The following is a 21,300-nucleotide window of genomic DNA, read 5'->3' as shown; positions in this document are numbered from 1 at the left end:
ACTTTCAACATGCCTTCTGCTGCTTGACCAATTGGTGAATTAACTCGGCCTGCTCTGAAGGGAGCATCTCAGCCAGGTCAGATAACTTGTGCACCAAGTTTCGCAAATGGACGCTCATGAAGAGCTGGTATGATTGTATTCTGGAAATACGCATTGAAGCCTGGTATATCTTCCAACCAAAAGAATCCAGGGTTCTAGCTTCTCTGCTTGGGGGTGCCGAGGCATAATCTCTGGAACTCCTGGCTCTTTTGAGAGCGATTCCACCACCATGGATTCATGAGGCGCACTGTGGATCCAATACTAGGTGTCAATCTTCTTGGAGATGTCAGGGACCAACAGAGGGGACATGCAATTCCTGAGTACCTCGTGGAGAGGGGCAGGAGGGGCAGTCACAGCCTCCTTAGGAGGAGTTGTGTAGCATCTTGCCCCTGGGCTCATCCTGCACTACCAAAGGAAATGGAATGGCATCAGCCATGGAAATGAAAGGCTCTCTGGAGGAGATTTTCTTCTTTCAGATGGAGGAGAGGATTCAGAAGGAATTTAGATCCTCCTCTGAATCCCATGAGTACTCATCTTTGGTGTCAGACAATACTTCCAGATGGGAGTGTCGAGAGCGAATCTGCCTCGATGTAAGAAGCCACATCCCCGAGAGCAGTGTCGAGAAGTCAGCTCCCGCCTCAACTCCAGTGAAGTTTCCTCCAACGACGTTGAGGGAGTGCCGGCTTGGGTGGCAGTCGACACCAGGGCCACATGCAGCATCGATGTCAGAGGCTACACCTGAGGATGAGGGGCCAAGCGGTGCCGCAACGGGAGGCAGGGTAGGCACAAGCAGCCCCGATGCACACCATTGCATGAGGCCATCCAGCAGCTGAGAGAGCAAGGCCCGGATGTTGCTCATCGAAAAAAGACACCGGAAAAAGCTGGGGTGCCAGCTCAGGCACAGGTTGCAGAACTGCTGGGGTCGATACAGGAGCTGGGTCTTGGCTGCTGGGAGACCGACGCATTGGCACATCCTGTATGGAGGGGAAGCGGTCCTCCTTGCACCGACGCTTGCCAGGTGACGAATCCTTCAACGCCTCAGAGCTCCCAGCACCATATGTTGAGGGTGACCGTCGACAATGTTTCTTGGCTTCCACCCGAAGCGGGTCACAGAGGTTCATCGGTGCCGACAAGGATGTCGTCGAATCCACACATCGCCTCAGGGTCGGGTCTGATGATGAACGGTCCCAGAGGCCTTGCACAGCAGGAGGTCTTGAGGCAAGTGGAGACCCATTTAATGCTTCACTGCTCCCAAAATGATAACGGGGATGGGACGACTTCCCTATGAGGAAAGGCTAAAGCGGCTAGGGCTCTTCAGCTTGGAGAAAAGGCGGCTGAGAGGAGATATGATAGAGGTCTATAAAATAATGAGTGGAGTTGAATGGGTAGATGTGAAGCGTCTGTTCACGCTTTCCAAAAATACTAGGACTAGGGGGCATGCGATGAAGCTACAATGTAGTAAATTTAAAACGAATCAGAGAAAATTTTTCTTCACTCAACGTGTAATTAAACTCTGGAATTCGTTGCCAGAGAATGTGGTAAAGGCGGTAAGCTTAGCGGAGTTTAAAAAAGGTTTGGACGGCTTCCTAAAGGAGAAGTCCACAGACTTGGGGAAAATCCACTATTTCTGGGAATTGGAGGCAACGTCCTCAACTGGTTCAAGGGGTTTCTAACCACACGATCATACCAAGTGACATCCAACTCGGCTACATCAGCCACATGGACACCCAAATGCGGAGTTCCACAGGGATCCCCCCTCTCGCCGACTCTATTCAACTTAATGATGATACCCTTGGCCAAACTATTATCAAACCAAAACCTCAACCCATATATTTACGCAGACGATGTAACGATCTACATCCCATTTAAACAAGATCTAAAGGGAATTTCCAACGACATCAACCAAAGTCTCCATATCAAGCATTCATGGGCGGAAGCATTTCAACTGAAACTTAATGCAGAAAAAACCCAATGTCTAATACTCACCTCTCAACATAGCACGAACAAATTCACCACCATTAATACACCAAACCTGACCCTTCCAATTTCGGACACCCTAAAAATTCTTGGAGTTACCATTGATCGACATCTAACACTTGAGAGCCATGCGAAGAACACAACCAAGAAGATGTTCCACTCAATGTGGAAATTATAAAGAGTAAGACCATTCTTCCCAAGGACTGTTTTCCGCAACCTGGTACAATCAATGGTGCTCAGTCATCTAGGCTACTGCAACGCACTCTACGCTGGCTGTAAAGAGCAAATAATCAAGAAACTTCAGACAGCCCAGAACACTGCAGCCAGACTCGTATTCGGTAAATCAAAATATGAAAGTGCCAAACCCCTACGAGAAAAATTGCACTGGCTTCCACTTAAAGAACGCATCACGTTCAAGATATGTTCCCTAGTTCACAAAATCATTCACGGAGATGCCCCAGCCTACATGTCAGACTTGATAGACATACCACCCAGGAATGCTAAAAGATCATCCCGCACATTCCTTAATCTTCACTTCCCCAATTGCAAAGGTCTAAAATACAAACTAATGCATGCGTCAAACTTTCCTACCTGAGTACACAGATATGGAACGCACTGCCACGCAGCCACGCAACCTAAAAATGATCTACAAACTCACTAACTTTCGTAAACTATTGACGACCCATCTCTTTAATAAGGCATACCACAAAGATCAACAAATGTGATTATTTATTTATTTGTAGCATTTGTATCCCACATTTTTCCACCAATTTGCAGGCTCAATGTGGCTTACATTTGCTGTAGTGGCAATTGCTATTTCCGGTCCATAGAATTGCAAATGATGTTGACATCAGGTGTGTACATACATGGTGGAAGAATATATCGACATACATGGTAGAAGAATCCATCAACATTATGTTATTGCATAGGTATTGACATTAGGGTAGACGTGATTGTGTTTGTTCATTAAAAGCCGTGGGTTAGTCAGTCGTGTAATGAGAGATCGGTTCTGTCTTGTTCATGTTCAGTCTATTGTTTAATAATTAGGACGGTTGTTTATGGTATGCTTTCTTGAATAAATCAGTTTTCAGTAGCCTTCGGAAGATGGTTAGATCTTGTGTTGTTTTTATGGCCTTCGGAAGTGCGTTCCATAGTTGCGTACAGATGTAGGAGAAGCTGGTTGCGTATGTGGACTTATATTTTAGTCCTTTGCATTTGGGGTAGTGGAGGTTGAGGAATGTGCGTGCTGATCTTTTTGCGTTCCTAGTAGGTAGGTCTATAAGGTCTGTCATATATGCCGGGGCTTCTCCGTGTATAATTTTGTGGACCAGGCTGTAAACTTTGAACGCTATTCGCTCTTTTAGTGGAAGCCAATGTCATTTTCCTCTTAGTGGTTTTGCGCTTTTGTATTTTGCTTTCCCAAATATGAGTCTGGCTGCTGTGTTTTGAGCTGTTTGAAGCTTTTTAATAATTTGTTCTTTGCAACCGGCATAAATGGCATTACAGTAATCTAGGTGACTTAGCACCATTGATTGCACCAGGCTACGGAATATTTCCCTTGAGAAGTAATTACACAACTCCTCCACAAATATACAGAATTGTCTTATAATTTCTGCTTCTTATATTACTATCATGATTTCTTACTATAATACTACCCAAAATCCTTCTACTACACTAAATGTCTATTTCCCAATCTATTTCTACCACTCATGATATATTGCAAGCCACATTGAGCCTGCAAAGAGGTGGTAAAATGTGGGATACAAATGCAATAAATAAAAATAAATAAATAAGCAGTATAAAATGTTTTGTACATTTTTGGGATCTTGCCAGGTATTTGTGACCTGGATTTGCCACTGTTGGAAACAGGATGCTGGGCTTGATGGACCTTTGGTCTTTCCCAGAATGGCAATACTTATGTACTTATGTACAGTGTCTAGGGGTCTAGCAGCAGCCATGCTTACCGATGCTCCCCATGCCAGTGCGATGCTCGACGTTGATGTCAATGCTGCCGACCTCGATGCAAATGTTGAGGAACTGAACTTGGCTCAAAAAATCCTCTCTCATTGAGCCTTTCTGAAAACCTGGGTCCTCTTCATCATGCAAAGACAGAGAACACAGTTAGTGGGGGCTATGGTTGGGCCCAAGACACTGTAGACACCAAGAATTGGTGTCTTTCCCAGAGATTGTCCGACTACACTTGAAGCCTCTGGGAACCTTCGTAGACATGGAAGGAAAAACTTCCTTGGCTAAATTAAACGAAGTGATGGTGCCTGAAAAAGGGGATAGAAACGGCAAAAAAGAAAGGGAAAGTTCCAGGCCGAAGTCAAGGCCTACAAGCGGCCTGACGACGGAAAATAAAAGGAAACTTAAAAACCAGGCAAAATCACTAATGCTTCAGGGAAAATAATAGGACAGAGTTTCCACTATAGGGACACAATAAAGTACATAAGTACATAAGTAATGCCATACTGGGAAAAGACCAAGGGTCCATCGAGCCCAGCATCCTGTCCACGACAGCGGCCAATCCAGGCCAAGGGCACCTGGCAAGCTTCCCAGGATCAAAAAACAAACAAAAAAATACCTGAAAGGAATAAAAAAGCTCTCTAGGACCGAGCAATGTGAGGAGATGGTAAAAAAAACCATGCCCTCTCCTTACCATGGTAGAAAAATAACTGAGGAAACAGCATTATCACAGCAGGCAGGAAGGTACTCGCACATGCACCGCAGAGTTTCTCTCGTGCTCCACAAAGCTCTCGATAGACTTTTGTAAATTCCTGACAGGGCGACGCGGATCGGTGTTTCACACTTTTGAGAATTATAAGCCTGCTTGTCTTTGGAGAAAACAGATTTTATGCTGCTTATCCTAGAAATAAGCAGTGGATTTTCCTAAGTCCTTCTTCAATATCGGTATCAATTTATTGTTTGTATACCGCCGTATCCCCTAAAAGGGTTTACCTAAGGTTTACACTAAACTTTCCTTAGTAATTACACACTTTTACATAAGACATTCAATAGACATTACAAACGATTAACATAAGGCCTAATCATGAGTGACCTGAAGCAAGTAGAATGGATTGCAAATTCACTTAAGCTATTAACTGTCAAATAGGAAGGTTTTCCGTTTTTTCTAAACGTAGCGTAAGAGTTCTAGGTGGAATGTGGTAAGCAGGGAGTTCTATTGAGGAATGACCATGAAAGAAAATAGAACATTGAAGAATTTGAAGCAGACATTTTTTGTACTTGGGGAAAAGAATATCAAGAGGTGGTGTAACCTTGCAGAGTGACCAAACATGAAGTCTTCAAAAATGTTAATTAGCATTTCTGAGGTTGATTCTTATAAGACTCAGAAGAATAGGCCAGTAGTTTTGAAGAGGATTCTTTTCTGAATAGCAAGCCAGTGTAGTAGTTTCAAGTAGGGTGAGACGCTGTCAAATTCTCGCATCTTAAAAACCTTTTATAACCCCGCTAAGCTAACTGCTTTTACCACATTCTCTGGTAAACAAATTCCAGAGTTTAATTACACATTGCGTGAAGAAATATTTTCTCTGGTTTGTTTTAAATTTACTGCTTAGTAACTTCATTGTGTGCCCCCTAGTCCTAGTATTTTTAGAAAGAGTAAACAAGCAATTTACCTCTACCCTTTCCACTCCACTCTGTATTTTATATACTCTCTATCATATCTCCCCTCAGCCATCTCTTCTTCAAGCTGAAGAGCCCTAGCCGCTTTAGCCTTTCCTCATAGGGGAGTCGTCCCATTCGCTTTATCATTTTCGTTGCCCTTCTCTGTACCTTTTCTAATTCCATTATACCTTTTTTGAGATGCAATGACCAGAATTCCACACAGTATTCAGGGTGTGGTTGCACCATGGAGTGATACAAAGGCATTATTACATTTTAATTTTTGTTTTCCATTCCTTTCCTAATAATTCCTAACACTCTATTTGCTTTCTAAGCCGCCACTGCACACTGAGCATAGGGTTTCAACCTATCATCAATGATGATACTGTATAGAGCTGTTTGTTTTTTCAGATCAGTCAGCTTTATATAACATTCAATTTGTTATTTAGTAGAGTAATTAGCTTGCTTGTGTCTTGGTTTTCTCACAGACTATATACAGGCTTGCTTAACCCTTGTAATGGGCTATAAACTTTAACAAGTGTCTGTTTGCGTCAAACAGGCTTTTAACATAAGACAGGGACATTTTTTCAGTGAAGGACCAAAGAGTGATAGGTATTCATTACAAAGGGCAAATTATGAATATTTGAGAAAATCACCATAGAAGCAGAATTATGTGAAGGTGACCTTAGAGGTCAGAGTTGAAGAATGATTTAGAGATGGGAGTAACTAGCGAGGTAATTAAATTTGCTGATGACACAAAGTTATTCAAAGTCATTAACTCGCGAGAGGATTGTGAAAAATTACAGAAGGACCTTACGAGACTGGGCGGTTAAATGGCAGATGACATTTAATGTGAGCAAGTGCAAGATGATGCATGTGGGAAAAAAAGAACCTGAATTATAGCTACGACATGCAAGGTTCCACTTTAGGAATTACGGACCAAGAAAGGGATCTGGGTGTCATCGTTGATAATACACTGAAACCTTCTGCCCAGTGTGCTGCTGCTGCAGCTAGGAAACCGAATAGAATGTTGGGTATTATTAGGAAAGGTATAGAAAACAGGTGTGAGGATATTAAAATGCCGTTGTATTGCTCCATGGTGCGACCGCACCTTGAGTAGTGTGTCCAATTCTGGTCACTGCATCTCAAGAAAGATATAGTGGAATTGGAAAAGGTGCAGCGAAAGGTGACGAAAATGACAGCGGGGATGGGACGACTTCCCTATGAAGAAAGACTAAGGAGGCTAGGGCTTTTCAGCTTGGAGAAGAGACGGCTGAGGGGAGACATGATAGAGGTATATAAAATAATGAGTGGAGTGGAACAGGTGGATGTGAAGCGTCTGTTCATGCTTTCCAAAAATACTAGGACTAGGGGGGCATGCGATGAAACTACAGTGTAGTACATTTAAAACAAATATGAGAAATGTTTTCTTCACCCAACACGTAATTAAACTCTGGAATTCGTTGCCGGAGAACGTGGTGAAGGCGGTTAGCTTGGCAGAGTTTTAAAAGGGTTTGGACAGTTTCCTAAAGGACAAGTCCATAGACCGCTACTAAATGGACTTGGGAAAAATCCACAATTTCAGGAATAACATGTATAGAATGTTTGTGCGTTTGGGAAGCTTGCCAGGTGCCCTTGACCTGGATTGGCCGCTGTCGTGGACAGGATGCTGGGCTCGATGGGCCTTTGGTCTTTTCCCAGTACGGCATTACTTATGTACTTAATACCAGATAATTAAGAGAGAAAATATAAGGCATTAAGTGATTGGACAAATGAAGCTTCAGTCTTCAGACCGAGTACCATTTTGTACCAGGTCGGAGTCTCACAGCTTCCGAAGGGGAAACACAGAGAAATAGAGAGAGAGATTGATTTTATTTTCCTTATACTGAAATTTGGACTGATATAAATAAGAATTCAATTTTCTGTAATACTGGGATAAAAGAATTTTTACTGTAACCATTAATTTACTCTAATAAATTTTAGCATTATTATAAAAGAGACAAACTGAACTCAAGTGTTTTCCCTTTGCCAGAGGAGTGTGGTAGCCGTGTTAGTCCACTCTTAAGGTTATCAATAGAAATCAAACAAAATAAAACATGGAAAAGAAAATAAGATGATACCTTTTTTATTGGACATAGCTTAATACATTTCTTGATTAGCTTTCGAAGGTTGCCCTTCTTCGTCAGATCGGAAATAAGCAAATGTCTAAAGATGACTGTTCACTTTTGTTTCTTTTTCCAAAAGTTTGTTCATTTGCTTATTTCCGATCTGACGAAGAAAGGCAACCTTCGAAAGCTAATCAAGAAATGTATTAAGTTATGTCCAATAAAAAAGGTATCATCTTATTTTCTTTTCCATGTTTTATTTTGTTCGATTTCTATTGATTCCCTTTGCCAGAAAGGCTTGCATTTTTCTAGTCTCTTCTGTTCAGCTCACTTTAGAGGCAAGAAGGGAGTGCCCTAAATATATAAACATTTTTGGTGCCCCATATGAGGAGCAATTGGGATAGGGCATATTGCCTCAGGTGGTAGACCTTTGATTCTGTGGTGGACATGGAATAGAACGTCCCGACCAGTCCTTAACTGGGTGGTGCCTGCAGCACTGAAGAAAGGTGTGCAGATGACCGTGAATGCAGACAGCCCAGTGTGAGGAGACAGAGACACTGAGAGGTGCCGGCCGATGATCCATATCTAAGGTGATTGACAGAGTGGATTTGTAAGTATATGCCTTCGGAGATGTCCGGTGGTAAGTTATATATGAATATATTTTTTCCTGGTGTATTGTAGGGGTAGAAATTTTAGTTGTGTGTGTGTAACTTGATAGTACTGTTTAGGTGCTAATATGTCTTACCCGTTCTTGCAAGGTTCCGCGTTAGGAGTTACGGATCAAGAAAGGGATCTGGGTGTCGTCGTCGATGATACGCTGAAACCTTCTGCTCAGTGTGCTGCTGCGGCTAGGAAAGCGAATAGAATGTTGGGTGTTATTAGGAAGGGTATGGAGTCCAGGTGTGCGGATGTTATAATGCCGTTGTATCGCTCCATGGTGCGACCGCACCTGGAGTATTGTGTTCAGTACTGGTCTCCGTATCTCAAAAAAGATATAGTAGAATTGGAAAAGGTACAGCGAAGGGCGACGAAAATGATAGTGGGGATGGGACGACTTTCCTATGAAGAGAGGCTGAGAAGGCTAGGGCTTTTCAGCTTGGGAGAAGAGACGGCTGAGGGGAGATATGATAGAAGTGTATAAAATAATGAGTGGAATGGATCGGGTGGATGTGAAGCGACTGTTCACGCTATCCAAAAATACTAGGACTAGAGGGCATGAGTTGAAGCTACAGTGTGGTAAATTTAAAACGAATCGGAGAAAAATTTTCTTCACCCAACGTGTAATTAGACTCTGGAATTCGTTGCCGGAGAACGTGGTACGGGCGGTTAGCTTGACGGAGTTTAAAAAGGGGTTAGATAGATTCCTAAAGGACAAGTCCATAGACCGCTATTAAATGGACTTGGAAAAATTCCGCATTTTTAGGTATAACTTGTCTGGAATGTTGTTACGTTTGGGGAGCGTGCCAGGTGCCCTTGACCTGGATTGGCCACTGTCGGTGACAGGATGCTGGGCTAGATGGACCTTTGGTCTTTCCCAGTATGGCACTACTTATGTACTTATGTACTTATGTTAGAACAAGTTTGTTTGCAGTATCCCCTATATAAAGATGACTTAGTCAAATATTCAGAGAAATGGGTTGACTAAGAAAGATTCACTGTTCCAGTGGCCTAAAGAAGGTACTCTGGAGACATGTTCATTGCTTACCCTTTTGAACATCTTAGAGCAGGAGAAAAAGGGGAAGTCTTTACTTGATCATTTAAAATTATGGGACCTTTGGAATAAGACCGCTGATAGGGGTAGTTCCCCATCGGCTCCACTGCCTCCTCCATATAATCAAAATGAGACAGGCTTATTTCCATGTGTAGAAAGTTCAAACAAAACAATTCCATTAATGGAATCCCATGAAGTAGCAGCAGGATATAAGGCCCCTCCATTAGATGAGGATTTGATGTCTAAAACCTCCTCATCTGTGCAGGACTCTACAGTGTCCATGCCATGGTTAACACCTCAGAAAAAATTAGTTCCTAAGGAGTCAGGGCTTTGCTATCTTCTATATGTTCTCCACTAAATAATAATACAACAGCTGATATGCAGTGGAGTTATATTTCAGGGGCAATACAAACAATTCCTTTAATGGATCCTGTAGGATTTGTGGAAACTTTAGCGGGAATGGGTGAGCAGGAGGAAATAGAGCAGGTAGATGAACAAATTAGACGTTGGGAAGAGGAAATCAGCACCATCACTAATTTCTCTGTCCAAACTAAAACCCCTAAGGAAATAGTAGCTTGTGCTGAAAAATTTGTGGATCCCTGGGTTGCTAACTTAGAAGGAAGGACGGAAAATTTAAGCTCTCAAATAGCACCATATCCCAGGGAGGGCTCCTTTAGCCCTACACATATGAATACTGCCCAGTTATGCATTAGGGGAGCATTAGGAAATCCTTCATGGGATTATAAGTATATGCGGGCTGGATTACAGGTATGGGAAAAGTATGAAGTTCAGGATAAAATAAAACAGGGTCAGTACCCTATGCTATATGGAAAAAGAACTGGGAACCAACCTGTGCCTAAAAATATGTTCCCTGGACTTTTACAGATTTAAATACTTTAATTGCATCTTTACCACCCCTAGAGCAGGGTGCCAATGCCTGGATAGTAGCATTTGAGACAACTACTGCAGGGACTTGTTTGTGTTTAGGAGATATTAAGGCTTTACTGGCTAAGCTTTCAGGTGTTGACCCAGATAAAGTGTTTAAGCAAGCACAGATGACTGCTTTCACTATGAACAGCACTGCCTATGATGGTACTACTTTTAATCCATATCGACAGAGAGTATGGCCTGCATTAAGAGAACTTTTCCCTACGGTTAGGGATTTTACTGAACTGATGAATAGAGTATGGGACCTAGAAACAGAATCTTTTCATAGCTTTTTACATGAATTTCAGGAAGAATGGAGGCGACAAACTTAACAGAGTTTTGATGCCTCTGGCATGCTGTCTCTTTTCATACAGTCCCTCCGCAATGCTATACCTTTGCCAGTGAGGAAGAAATTAGAAAACATAGTGGGGTTGGAGAGTAAAACTTGGACAGAAGTCTATACTTCTTTAATACACTTCTGCCAGCAATAAAAACAGGAACTAGATAAACCACAGAAGGATTTAATGAATTTACAGAGTAGAGTATGTTCCATGCATTTACAAGAGGGATTGAAACAGGATGTAGATAAGGGAAAAGGGACAGTTGATAAGGAAAAGCCTAGTAAAAAGGTGCAGTTAAGAAAAGGGAAAAAGAATAGGGATAAAGTGAGGCCAGAGAAAGGGAAGAATTCCTCTGATTATTATTATTATGAGGATGATCATAGTTCTGAAGATGAATGTATGATAAGAAAGTTAATGATGAGCATTGGAGCCGACTCTGTGCTTGAGCACCCCCAATATTAAGAAACTTCCTTGGATGTGTCCAGGGAAGGGTTATTTCCATTGGACTTAGCACCCCCAATAATTTTGAAAAGTTGGCTCCTATGATGATGAGAGGTTTATTTCAGGGAGCACAGATTACTTGGAATACTCCAGGAGGAAGGGGTAGGAGGATGCAGCGCAGTACAACTAGACAGCTGGACCTAATCGAAGAGTTAATAGTAAGTGCTAGAATTGTGGAAATAGGGGACATTATTCTTTTGAGTGTAGACAGAATACGGGAGTGAGACCCCCTCCCCAGAATACCAGAAGGAACACGCCACTTAGGTAGGATCCAGAGGAACAGTTGGGGCAGTAATATGGGAACCCACAGCAATGACTCCTTGCGGCAATGCTAGTTAAGGGAAGGTTAGAAGAACCTTTCCTTACCTTGGTTGTAGCAGGTACCCTTTTACCATTTCTAGTTGATCCAGGGGCTACACACTCCGTGATAACTTGTATCCCTGCCTCTGTTGCTTTATCTGACTCCACGGTAGTAACCACTTGATTTGCTGGCATGGATCAGGAGACCCGATTGACTAAACCATGCTTAATTCAATGTGGGAATGAATCTACATGGGCATCTTTGTTATATGCTCCAACATGTCCTGTTAATTTATTAGGATGAGATCTCCTGACCCAGTTTAGTATTAACATTGAATTTACACCTTTTTCGGTGCCCTCCTCACTTGCACTGCCATTGAGACATTTTTTCTCTAAGTCACAAGACATTTTAAATGCATTCCCATTAGAAGGGCATGATGAAATATGGGCTACAGAAAATAACTCATATGGAAATGCTACCTCTGTGAAAAAGGTAATAGAGTTAAAAGATCCAGAACAAGGTCCTAAAAGATCACAATACCCTCTTAGCCAAGATGCTATTAAAGGTAAAGCTCCTGAGATTCAGCGATTACTAGCCCATGGAATAATTGAGATTAGCAATTCGCCCTATAATACGCCCCTATTCCCTGTGGCAAAAGGTGAAGCTAAGTGGAGGATTGTACATGATTTGAGAGATTTGAATACCCTAATGTAGAAAACTCAGCTACAATTTTACAATCTGCAACTTTGGGAAAATATCATACAGTGCTAGATTTATCTAATGCATTTTATTGCATAACATTAGCCGAAGAAAGTAGACCCCTGACTGCTTTTATAGGGGTTCCACTTATCAATGCGCACGACTACCCCAGGGATATGTAAAGAGTCCTTCAGTTTTCTCCAGGGTACTGTCTCATGATTTGTTGCCATTTAAAGATTGCCAGATAGGGTGGTTTTATTACATTATGTAGATGATTTATTGATATCTGCTGAGACTAAGGAAGAATGTTTGAAATACACTCATGAATTGCTGAAATGTGTTGCAACAAAAAGGATATAAAGTTAATCCACTGAAGGCTCAGATTTGTAAGCAGCAAGTAAAGGAAAGACTTTGACTTGTGATTTACAAAAGACACTTTCTGATTTGAGTGTACCTAAACAGCTTAGAGGATTATTAGGGTTGTTGAATTTTTGTCGACTGTGGATTCCAGCTTTTAGTACTCAAACTATCCCTTTAAGAAGGTTTCTTAAAGGCAATCCTGTTAGTGATACACACATACAATTGTCTGAATCTGATGTGCAACTGATTGAGGATTTGGTGACAATTGTGCTGGAAGCTCCAATGTTAGCTTTTGCAGATTTACAGGATGGCATTCATTTGTATGTGTGTATCATGAAGTATCAGGATGGGCTGCTGCTCAGAAAGGAAAAGATCCCACTAGCCTATTTTTCAGGAACATTTACACCCGTAGAATCAGGATTTACTTCAAGCAGTTGGTAAATTACAAGCACATCTGCCAGGCTGTAGAATAACTCTACATACTACATATCATGTAAAAATGTTGCTTACCAATCCTCAACTTACTTTTATTAGAACAAGATTGGGGAAATGTGTGGCCTTATTGTTAAATACAGCTGTGAAATTAGAACCTTTACAGAAAAACAACCCTTTTATATTCTTACAGGATTTATTAGATTTTTCTTCACAAATTGATCATCTGTGTGGTATTCATGAACTACCTCTGCAAGACTATATTGTCTGTTTACCGACTGCTCTGTCAATGGGCTAGCTGTGACTTTTGCTACTGCCAGATATACTCCTGATGATAAGATTTTGAGCTGCCAGACTTTTAGCCTCCCACATTTCTATACTGTTCAGCAGGCGGAATTAGCAGGTATCATTGTAGTACTACAGCAGACGTTACCTACAGAGCCAGTAACTTGTGTAACAGACTATGTGGTTACTTCTTTGCATGATCACATAAGGAAATGGAATAAAAGAGGATTTATTTCTGCTAGTGGTGAACTATTAAAAGCTCTGATATTATGGCAACATTTGTTATCATTATTAGCAGAACTGGCTGATAATAAGATGCTTACTTCTATAGTTTGGCATCCTGCCCATAAAACTACTTGGGTAGCTAGAGGAAATGCAGTTGCAGATGCTGCAGCTCATGATGCTGCTCTCTCATTAGCACTTATTTCAGGGGAATATTTTGTTGAACGCACTAGGGGAGGTCCTTTATGGCTAAATTCATTTCCTATTGTACAAGCAATGCAAGTCACTGCTACTGCAGATGAACAGAATAGGTGGAGCCAATTGGGTGCCACACACAGTCAACAGGGATGGTTTGGGAAGAATGGTTTGCCTTGTTGTCCTAAAGATACTTTACATTTACTGTTACATGAGCTCCATAACAATGGTCAATATTGTCACAATTAATTTGGGTCCCAGGTTTAAAACAGATTTGTGATGATTATGTGAAGCACTGTTTGATTTGTAATTCTAATGTTGTAAAAAGGGCTCCTGTCATACCTATTGGCAGTTTATCCATACCCTCAGGGACCTATCTAGAATGCAGGGGCGTAGCCATGGGTGGGCCCAGGCCCACCCACTTAAGCCCAAGGCCCACCCAGAAATGGTGCACCCCGAGTCGAGCCGGTCTTAGGGCGGTGCGGGTGACAGGGCCTCACGCTCTAAGAGGCCCCGCGTGGCGCGCCTCCTTCCCTCCCTCGGCCCGACCGGCAGCCCTCCTCCGCTCCTCCTTCATTCCGTCCCCCCCCTCCGTTCCGTCCCCCCCACGCAAGAGCGTTGAACCTGTCCTTTTTCTTTTCAGTAGCAGCGAGCAAAGTGAAGACACTGCTTCAAGTTCTCCCTTTCCTCTTCACACAGTGTCCGTCCCGCCTTTACGATGACGTATTTCCTGTTTCCGCGAAGGCGGGTCGGACACTGTGTGAAGACAGGGAAGGGAGAACTTGAAGCTGGCGAACTTGCAGTTCCTTCACGTCGCTCGCTGCTACTGAAAGAAAAAGGACAGGTTCAACACACTTGTGTGCATGCGGGGGGGGGGGAGGGGGTGAATGGAGAGGACTCGGGCTGTTGGGGAGTTGAGGGAGGGCAGGGAGAATCGCTGGCCATGGATGGGAGGGGGGAACGGAAGGACAGAGGGCTGTTGGGGAGCTGAGGGAGGGCAGGGAGAATCGCTGACCATGGATGGGAGGGGAGGGGGGAACGGAGAGGACTCGGAGGGCTGTTCGGGAGCTGAGGGAGGGCAGGGAAAATGGCCATGGATGGGAGGGCAGGGGGAGGGGGAACGGAGAGGACTCGGAGGGCTGTTGGGGAGCTGAGGGAGGGTAGGGAGAATCGCTGGCCATGGATAGGAGGGGAGGTGGAACGGAGAGGACTCGGAGGGCTGTTGGGGAGCTGAGGGAGGGCAGGGAGAATCACTGGCCATTGATGGGAGGGGAGGGGGAACAGAGAGGACTCGGAGGGCTGTTGGGGAGCTGAGGGAGGGCAGGGAGAATGGCTGGCCATGGATGGGATGGGATGGGAGGGCAGGGAGAATCGCTGGCCATGGATGGGATGGGAGGGTAGGGAGAGGGAGAGGGGAGCTGAGGGAGGGCAGGGAGAATTGCTGGCCATCACGGCAGGGGGAGGGAGAGGGGAGCTGAGCTGAGAGAGGGCAGGGAGAATCGCTGGCCATGGATGGGATGGGAGGGCAGGGAGATTCGCTGGCCATCATGGCAGGGGAGGGAGAAGGAGAGAACAGATCGCTGGACATGAAGAGGAGGGCGTGGAGAGAACAGATCGCTGGAGGGGAGGGGAGACAGGAAATTGCTGGACATCAGGACATGGATGGATGGAGGGGAGAGAGGAAATTGCTGGACATGGATGAGGAGAGGGGAGGGCAGGGGGAGAGAACATAAGGACACAGGAGGATGGTGGACATGGTGAGTGAAAAAATATCAAATAGAAAGAAGACACTGCATAAAAAAGAAGACACTGGGACCAAACCGAATAGAAAAACTAAATGATCAGACAACAAAGGTAGAAAACATTTTTTAATTCATAATTTATTAATTGGAATATGTCAGCTTTTGGAAATGTGCATCTGTGATATTTTGCATGTAAGTTTCAATTTTTCTAGTATTGCTGCATGCTGAGTCTGACTTCTTGAGGTAACTTTCCAGTTCAGAAATTTGCCTTCATATTACTACTACTATTTAACATTTCTAGAGCGCTACACTGTTGTGTCATGTGTTTTTCATGTGTGATCAAGGTGCAGTATTCTGCCAGCATGTAGTATTTGCAGCCTTTTTTGTTTTATGTTTCACTAGGTTGTGTACTGGTGTTTTAGAGCCCGGTGTAATTATAATGCTGCCTTTCCATGCATAAGGTTGTAGCTCGTCCTGTCCTTGGAATTAGTGCTGTTATGGTTTGGTAAGGTTATGAGTGTGTTTTTGCACAAGTTTGTGTATAGTGTTTTGCAGTGGAGAGATTGTGTGTTGGCCTTACTGAGGTGGCACCAAAACATCAGAAATGGTGTAGGGCCTAAATCATGACACACTACCTCTTGAAGGATCTATATATGGTCGTTAATAAAAGGAGCTCATTGTGAAAACTATCCACCCTAAAAAGGTGTTTAGTGGCTCTACATGAGAATTGTGATATGATCCCTTGTTTCATATTGTTGACGGTCTGCATTTTCCGTATCAGTATATTGGTGTATTAGGGTCTGCCCAGTGTAATATTTATGATACAGTAAGGTTCTCAGTGTGTTTTTGCACAAATTTGTGCATAGTGTTTTGCAGTTGAGCGATTGTGGTTAGTATATGCTTCGAGCAACCACTTTATTCTTTGACATATGACACATATCTAATATCTAAAATTCTTTGACATTTGATACATATCTAATATTTAAATTTAATTAAAGGTATTAATTTTCAATGGGGTGGAGCTAGGGAGAGGTGCCAGACCGGGGACTGGAGGCGGGGAAGAGAGAAAAGTGGTGGACTGATTGGTATTAATTGCCTTCGGAGAAAGTCTTCAGCTAACAGAGCTTGAGGATCCTCATTAGCTAAAGTATTTATATTTTGAGGTGGAGGTATGGCGGGAACAGAGATAATTTTGTGCCCACCCACTTTAGGCTCAGGCCCACCCAAAATTGGCTGTCTGGCTACGCCACTGCTAGAATGGTACTGTGATTTTACTGATATGATCCCAAGAAACAAATGGGGTTCACACTCTACACAGGAACGGAAACCAAACAGTAAAGGGGTGGAAAGGACCCAAAATCAAATGATCAGTCAACCACACAAGGGTAAGATGCTCCAAAAGAACCCTTTATTTAGAATATAACGCTTTTGCTCACATGGTTGGATCATATCAGTCAGTAAAGGGGTGGAAAGGACCCAAAATCAAATGATCAGTCAACCACACAAGGGTAAGATGCTCCAAAAGAACCCTTTATTTAGAATAAAGGGTTCTTTTGGAGCATCTTACCCTTGTGTGGTTGACTGATCATTTGATTTTGGGTCCTTTCCACCCCTTTACTGACTGATATCATCCAACCATGTGAGCAAAAGCGTTATATTTTATTGTGTGTATGTGGACTTAGTCAGTGGATCGAGGCAGAACCATGTATCCATGAATCTGCTCAGGAAGTGACTACTTTTCTGTTAACTAAACTTGTGCCTCGTTTTGGAGTCCCTCAGCGCATTATCACTAATAATGGAACACATTTTAAAAATACTTTAAAGAGAAGATGGCGTCTGAGTGAGACGTTAAGGAAGTAGCTCCGGTCCCAGCTCCTATCTTTTGTACGAGAAATATATTTCCTAACTCTAATGCCCAAAAGGAGAGGAAGACGACGCGCCAGCCCCGCGACGCCAGTCTTACCGGTTGCTGGAACGATGGATCGATTCCTTACCCCGGGTGGAATATCGGGAGCTACCTCGCTGTTGCAGAGTTTGGGGAGAGGGTTGCCAGCTCTGCAACTTGAGCTTGAAACATCACTTAGCCCCGAGCAGAGAGCACCACCTCCTATGCCGGCAGGAAACCCGAGGACGGACCAGGAAACCCCAGAGGAAGAATCTACGGGGCTTCTTGGCACGGGTGCCGACTCGAGAGAAACGCCGACTTCCCCCGCAATGGAGAGTGCGGGTGTAGTAGGAGGATATCCTAATCTTGGGGAAGATCGTGGATCACACCAGAGACAGACAGGGGAAACTTCCACTACAGACCTGGGCCTACTAAGTAAGTCCTTTTTGCCTAAAAAACCTATAGTGATATCCTTAGAAAACATATGGGAAGCTCTGGTTGGTCTTGAAGCTTCCTTTTCGCAGAAGTTTTTACTTCTGAATCAACAACATGATTCTGAATTAGAGAAAATAAAAATGATGGACAATACAATGATAAAAATTGGAAAAGAAGTAGAAAAGAACTCACAATTAATACAAAACACTCAAAAGATACAAGCTGAGCTTATTAAAGAAAATCTTTTTCTACATAATAAAATTGAAATTTTAGAAAATGCTCAACGGTCTAATACCCTTAGATTGACAAATTTTCCAAAGCAATTGTCAATCTCACCATTAATAACTTTTCGGAAGTATCTTACAGAGATACTAAAAATCCCAGAAGGATCACACCCTCCAATTTCAAAAATATATTACATTCAACCCTTTTTTAAGAAACAAGCACAAGAAAATGGAGAAAGACCTGATCAACACTCAGTGAATTTAGACTTGAATTTAACACAAATATTACAAGACGATAAAATAGGAATGACAACTGCTACTCTTAAAGTTGTTTTTATTTTACAACCGGATCGAGACTGGGTACTAAAACAATATTTTCTAAATAAAGACCAACTTTTCCTTGATTGTAAAATAAGAGTTTACCCAGATATCTCCAGAACAACTCAGAAGAAAAGACAAGAGTTCTTGAAACTGCGTTCGAAGGCAGTTCAACTAGGTGCATTATTCTGGTTGAACTTTCCCTGCAAATGTGTTTTAAAACTTAATGCTGTTAAATATGTTTTCTTTGAATCAAAACAATTAAATTCTTTTCTGGAAACTAAACTGGCTGCTCTGCTGGTGACACAGCCAAGCATGGTAATAACATCGACTCCGTAATAGTATGTATATCCGGTTACTCTCCTCAGATGTCTATTTTTTTTCTTTAAGTGATAGATGTTGTTAATCTACCTTAAATATTTGATTTCCTGAGTATTGTGAATTGCCTCCAATTGTTGGACTAAAGATGAGTAATAGTTCATTCCTTAAGAGAAGATAAAGTTTAATTTAATTATTTTTCCTTTATGATGTATTTTGACTTAAAATCATCTTTTCGATTTTCAAATGATATGTTGTAATATATTTGAAAAACTTAATAAACAAATTGAAAAAAAAAAAAAAAAAAAATACTTTAAAGACAGCCTTAAGAGCAGACTTGTCTTTTGACTGGAGATATGTTTCTGTTTATTCTCTGACTTCTAATGGATTGGTGGAAAGGTGTAATGGTTTGCTGAAACAGAAGCTGCAGCTGATCATGGCACAAGAGCCTCAGACCTGGCTTCAAGCATTACCTGCAGTATTATATGCTTTGCGAAACACATCTTTAAGGGTTTCTAGAGTTACTCCTTTTGGATTGTGCAGTGGGTGCTTAATGCCTTTGCCTATTCTGTCACACCTACCAAATGTAATTGTTTCACCCAATAAATTGTCTGTTTTTGTTCGCAACTTGCAGGTTGCAACGCAACAGTTGACGGTGTTACGTGAATCCACTTTTGCCACAGTCTTAGGTGATCCTGTTTACAAATATCAGCCTAGCCAGCTGGTATATAAGAAGAATTTCACCTATAAAACGTGGCAAGACCCAATCTATACGGGACTGTATAGTATCCAAACAGTGACACCTATAGCTGCATTGCTGGAAGGAGACTTTAGTTGAACTCAGTGTGATTTAAGACCTGCTCCATTTACTAGATGAACTGTTTAAACTCTAATTCAACATTTAAACTGTTGGTCTGACTTGAAGGAATATTACTCTTTTTGTATAATCTTTAAGTTACATTTGAGTTATGATGATTTCTTTCTTTGTTTCTCTTCTTCTAACCCTAAGTCCTTTCTACTTACTAGGTGTAAACTCATATGTTAATTCCTTTATTCAATTAGCACAATCAGCTTTAAATTCTTCTGATTTCTGTTTTCATAGTACTTTTACTGCTAGTGAAACCTTAGCTACATGTTTTACTGAGGTTGCTTCTAATTTTACTGAAATGAAAAATGTCACCTAGTTTAGAATTTACCCTGATGGTATCACTAATCAGTTTAGTTTCGCAATTTCACATCTACTCTATACTCTGGGTGCTGTAAGAACACCCATATTATATACCCATTCTCAACCTTTTTCTTTTCTTTTGCTTAACACTACTAAAGCAACTGACTTCATGCTTGTTCAATGTTACTTATTCTGGTTTACATTGTACTGCTTTACTTAGTCCTGTTTATCTTCCTCTTGGCTGGTACCTTCTTTGTGGAAGAATAGCCTTTTCTTATATTCCTGTAAATGCTTCAGGAAGCCCCCGTACCATTGGTAGGCTCACTACTGGTAATTTTCTTCCTACGTCTGTGAATTTCACCCAGCATCGCTGGACTCGCTCTGTATATATGTCTTCTGACTCTAACTGTGATTCAGATATACATCTTTTCTCTAAAGGGCAATCTTTAGCACTTGCTGTCTCTGTGGTAGGTGTTCCTGGTTTAGCTCTTCATACCCATCTTGCTGTCCTCAAGCTAGCCTGTGCATTGGCAAAAACTATTAATACAACTTCCACATTAATTTCTGCTCTTGCAGAAGAAATACATAGCCTTCGCAAAGCAGTTGTGCAAAATCGTTTAGTGATACATTACCTTTTATTCTCCGAGGACAAGCAGGCTGCTTGTTCTCACTGATGGGTGACATCCACGACAGCCCCACGATCGGAAAATCTTCCTAGCAACAGAAGTTTGCTAGCTCTCGCGAGATCCGCATGCATCGCGCATGCGCGCTGTCTTCCCGCCCGCTTCTAGCGTGCTCCTTAGTCTCTCTTTTTCTGCGCTCAGAACAGACGTGTATCATTCGTTCGCAGCCCCAGAGAGGCCCCCATCGCGTTCTTTCCTGCGGATTTTGTGCCTTTTCGGCTCCTTTCTTCCTTCTCCTCTCGTGTTAAAAAAAAAAAAAAAAAAAGAGTTTGTTTTGTTTAGTTTTCCTCGTAAGTTTCCTTTCTTTTCCACGCGCAGCCTGTTTTGCCACCCGTCTGGGTCTTTTCCCTTTTTTTGTGCCCCTTTTTTCAGCATCATTGCGTTTGACCTTGCCAGCGCGATTTTTCCGCCCATGTCATCGAAGCCTGCCAGTGGCTTCAAGAACTGCACGTGGTGCCACCGGACGATCTCACTAACTGATAAGACACATTTCGTGTCTTCAGTGTCTTGGGGCTGGTCATTGCCCGGACGCCTGTACTTTGTGCCTTCAGCTCAAAAAGAGGACCCAGGCGGCGAGATTGGCTCAGTGGAACATCCTGTTCGGAGCCTCGTCCGGTCTTTCGGCGTCAACGGAGCCAGCGCTATCGAGGTCATCACCGGTATCAATGTCGGCATCAGAGGGAGCATCGACGTCCGGAGTGCAGGTGATGGCTGTCCAGAGATCCCATGCTGGTAGCAGTGAGCCATCGAGTGGGTCTCCACCTGCCTCGAGGGCTCCTGCGGTGCAGGCCCCCCGGGACTGACCACCTCC

The 21,300-nt window shown here is 42.7% G+C and overlaps 1 protein-coding gene across 5 annotated transcripts in view; it reads right to left on the bottom strand.

Annotated features, from left to right (window-relative positions):
• Positions 1-21,300, bottom strand: part of PCCB (propionyl-CoA carboxylase subunit beta) — an 840,377-nt gene that overhangs the window by 311,009 nt on the left and 508,068 nt on the right. For 4 of the 5 annotated variants that reach the window (XM_030215921.1, XM_030215922.1, XM_030215920.1 and 1 more), the window contains one exon: positions 3,981-4,109. The exons of the other annotated variant lie outside the window; for it this stretch is intronic. In XM_030215921.1, coding sequence (XP_030071781.1) covers positions 3,981-4,109 — 129 coding nt within the window. The remainder of the gene's footprint in view (positions 1-3,980; positions 4,110-21,300) is intronic. 5 annotated transcript variants of the gene reach the window in all.

This window comes from Microcaecilia unicolor, chromosome 10 (genome assembly GCF_901765095.1).
Source record: "Microcaecilia unicolor chromosome 10, aMicUni1.1, whole genome shotgun sequence".
Lineage (NCBI taxonomy): Eukaryota > Metazoa > Chordata > Amphibia > Gymnophiona > Siphonopidae > Microcaecilia > Microcaecilia unicolor.
Note: the sequence above shows the minus strand (reverse complement) of the source record. Positions and strands in the feature narration are given on the sequence as shown.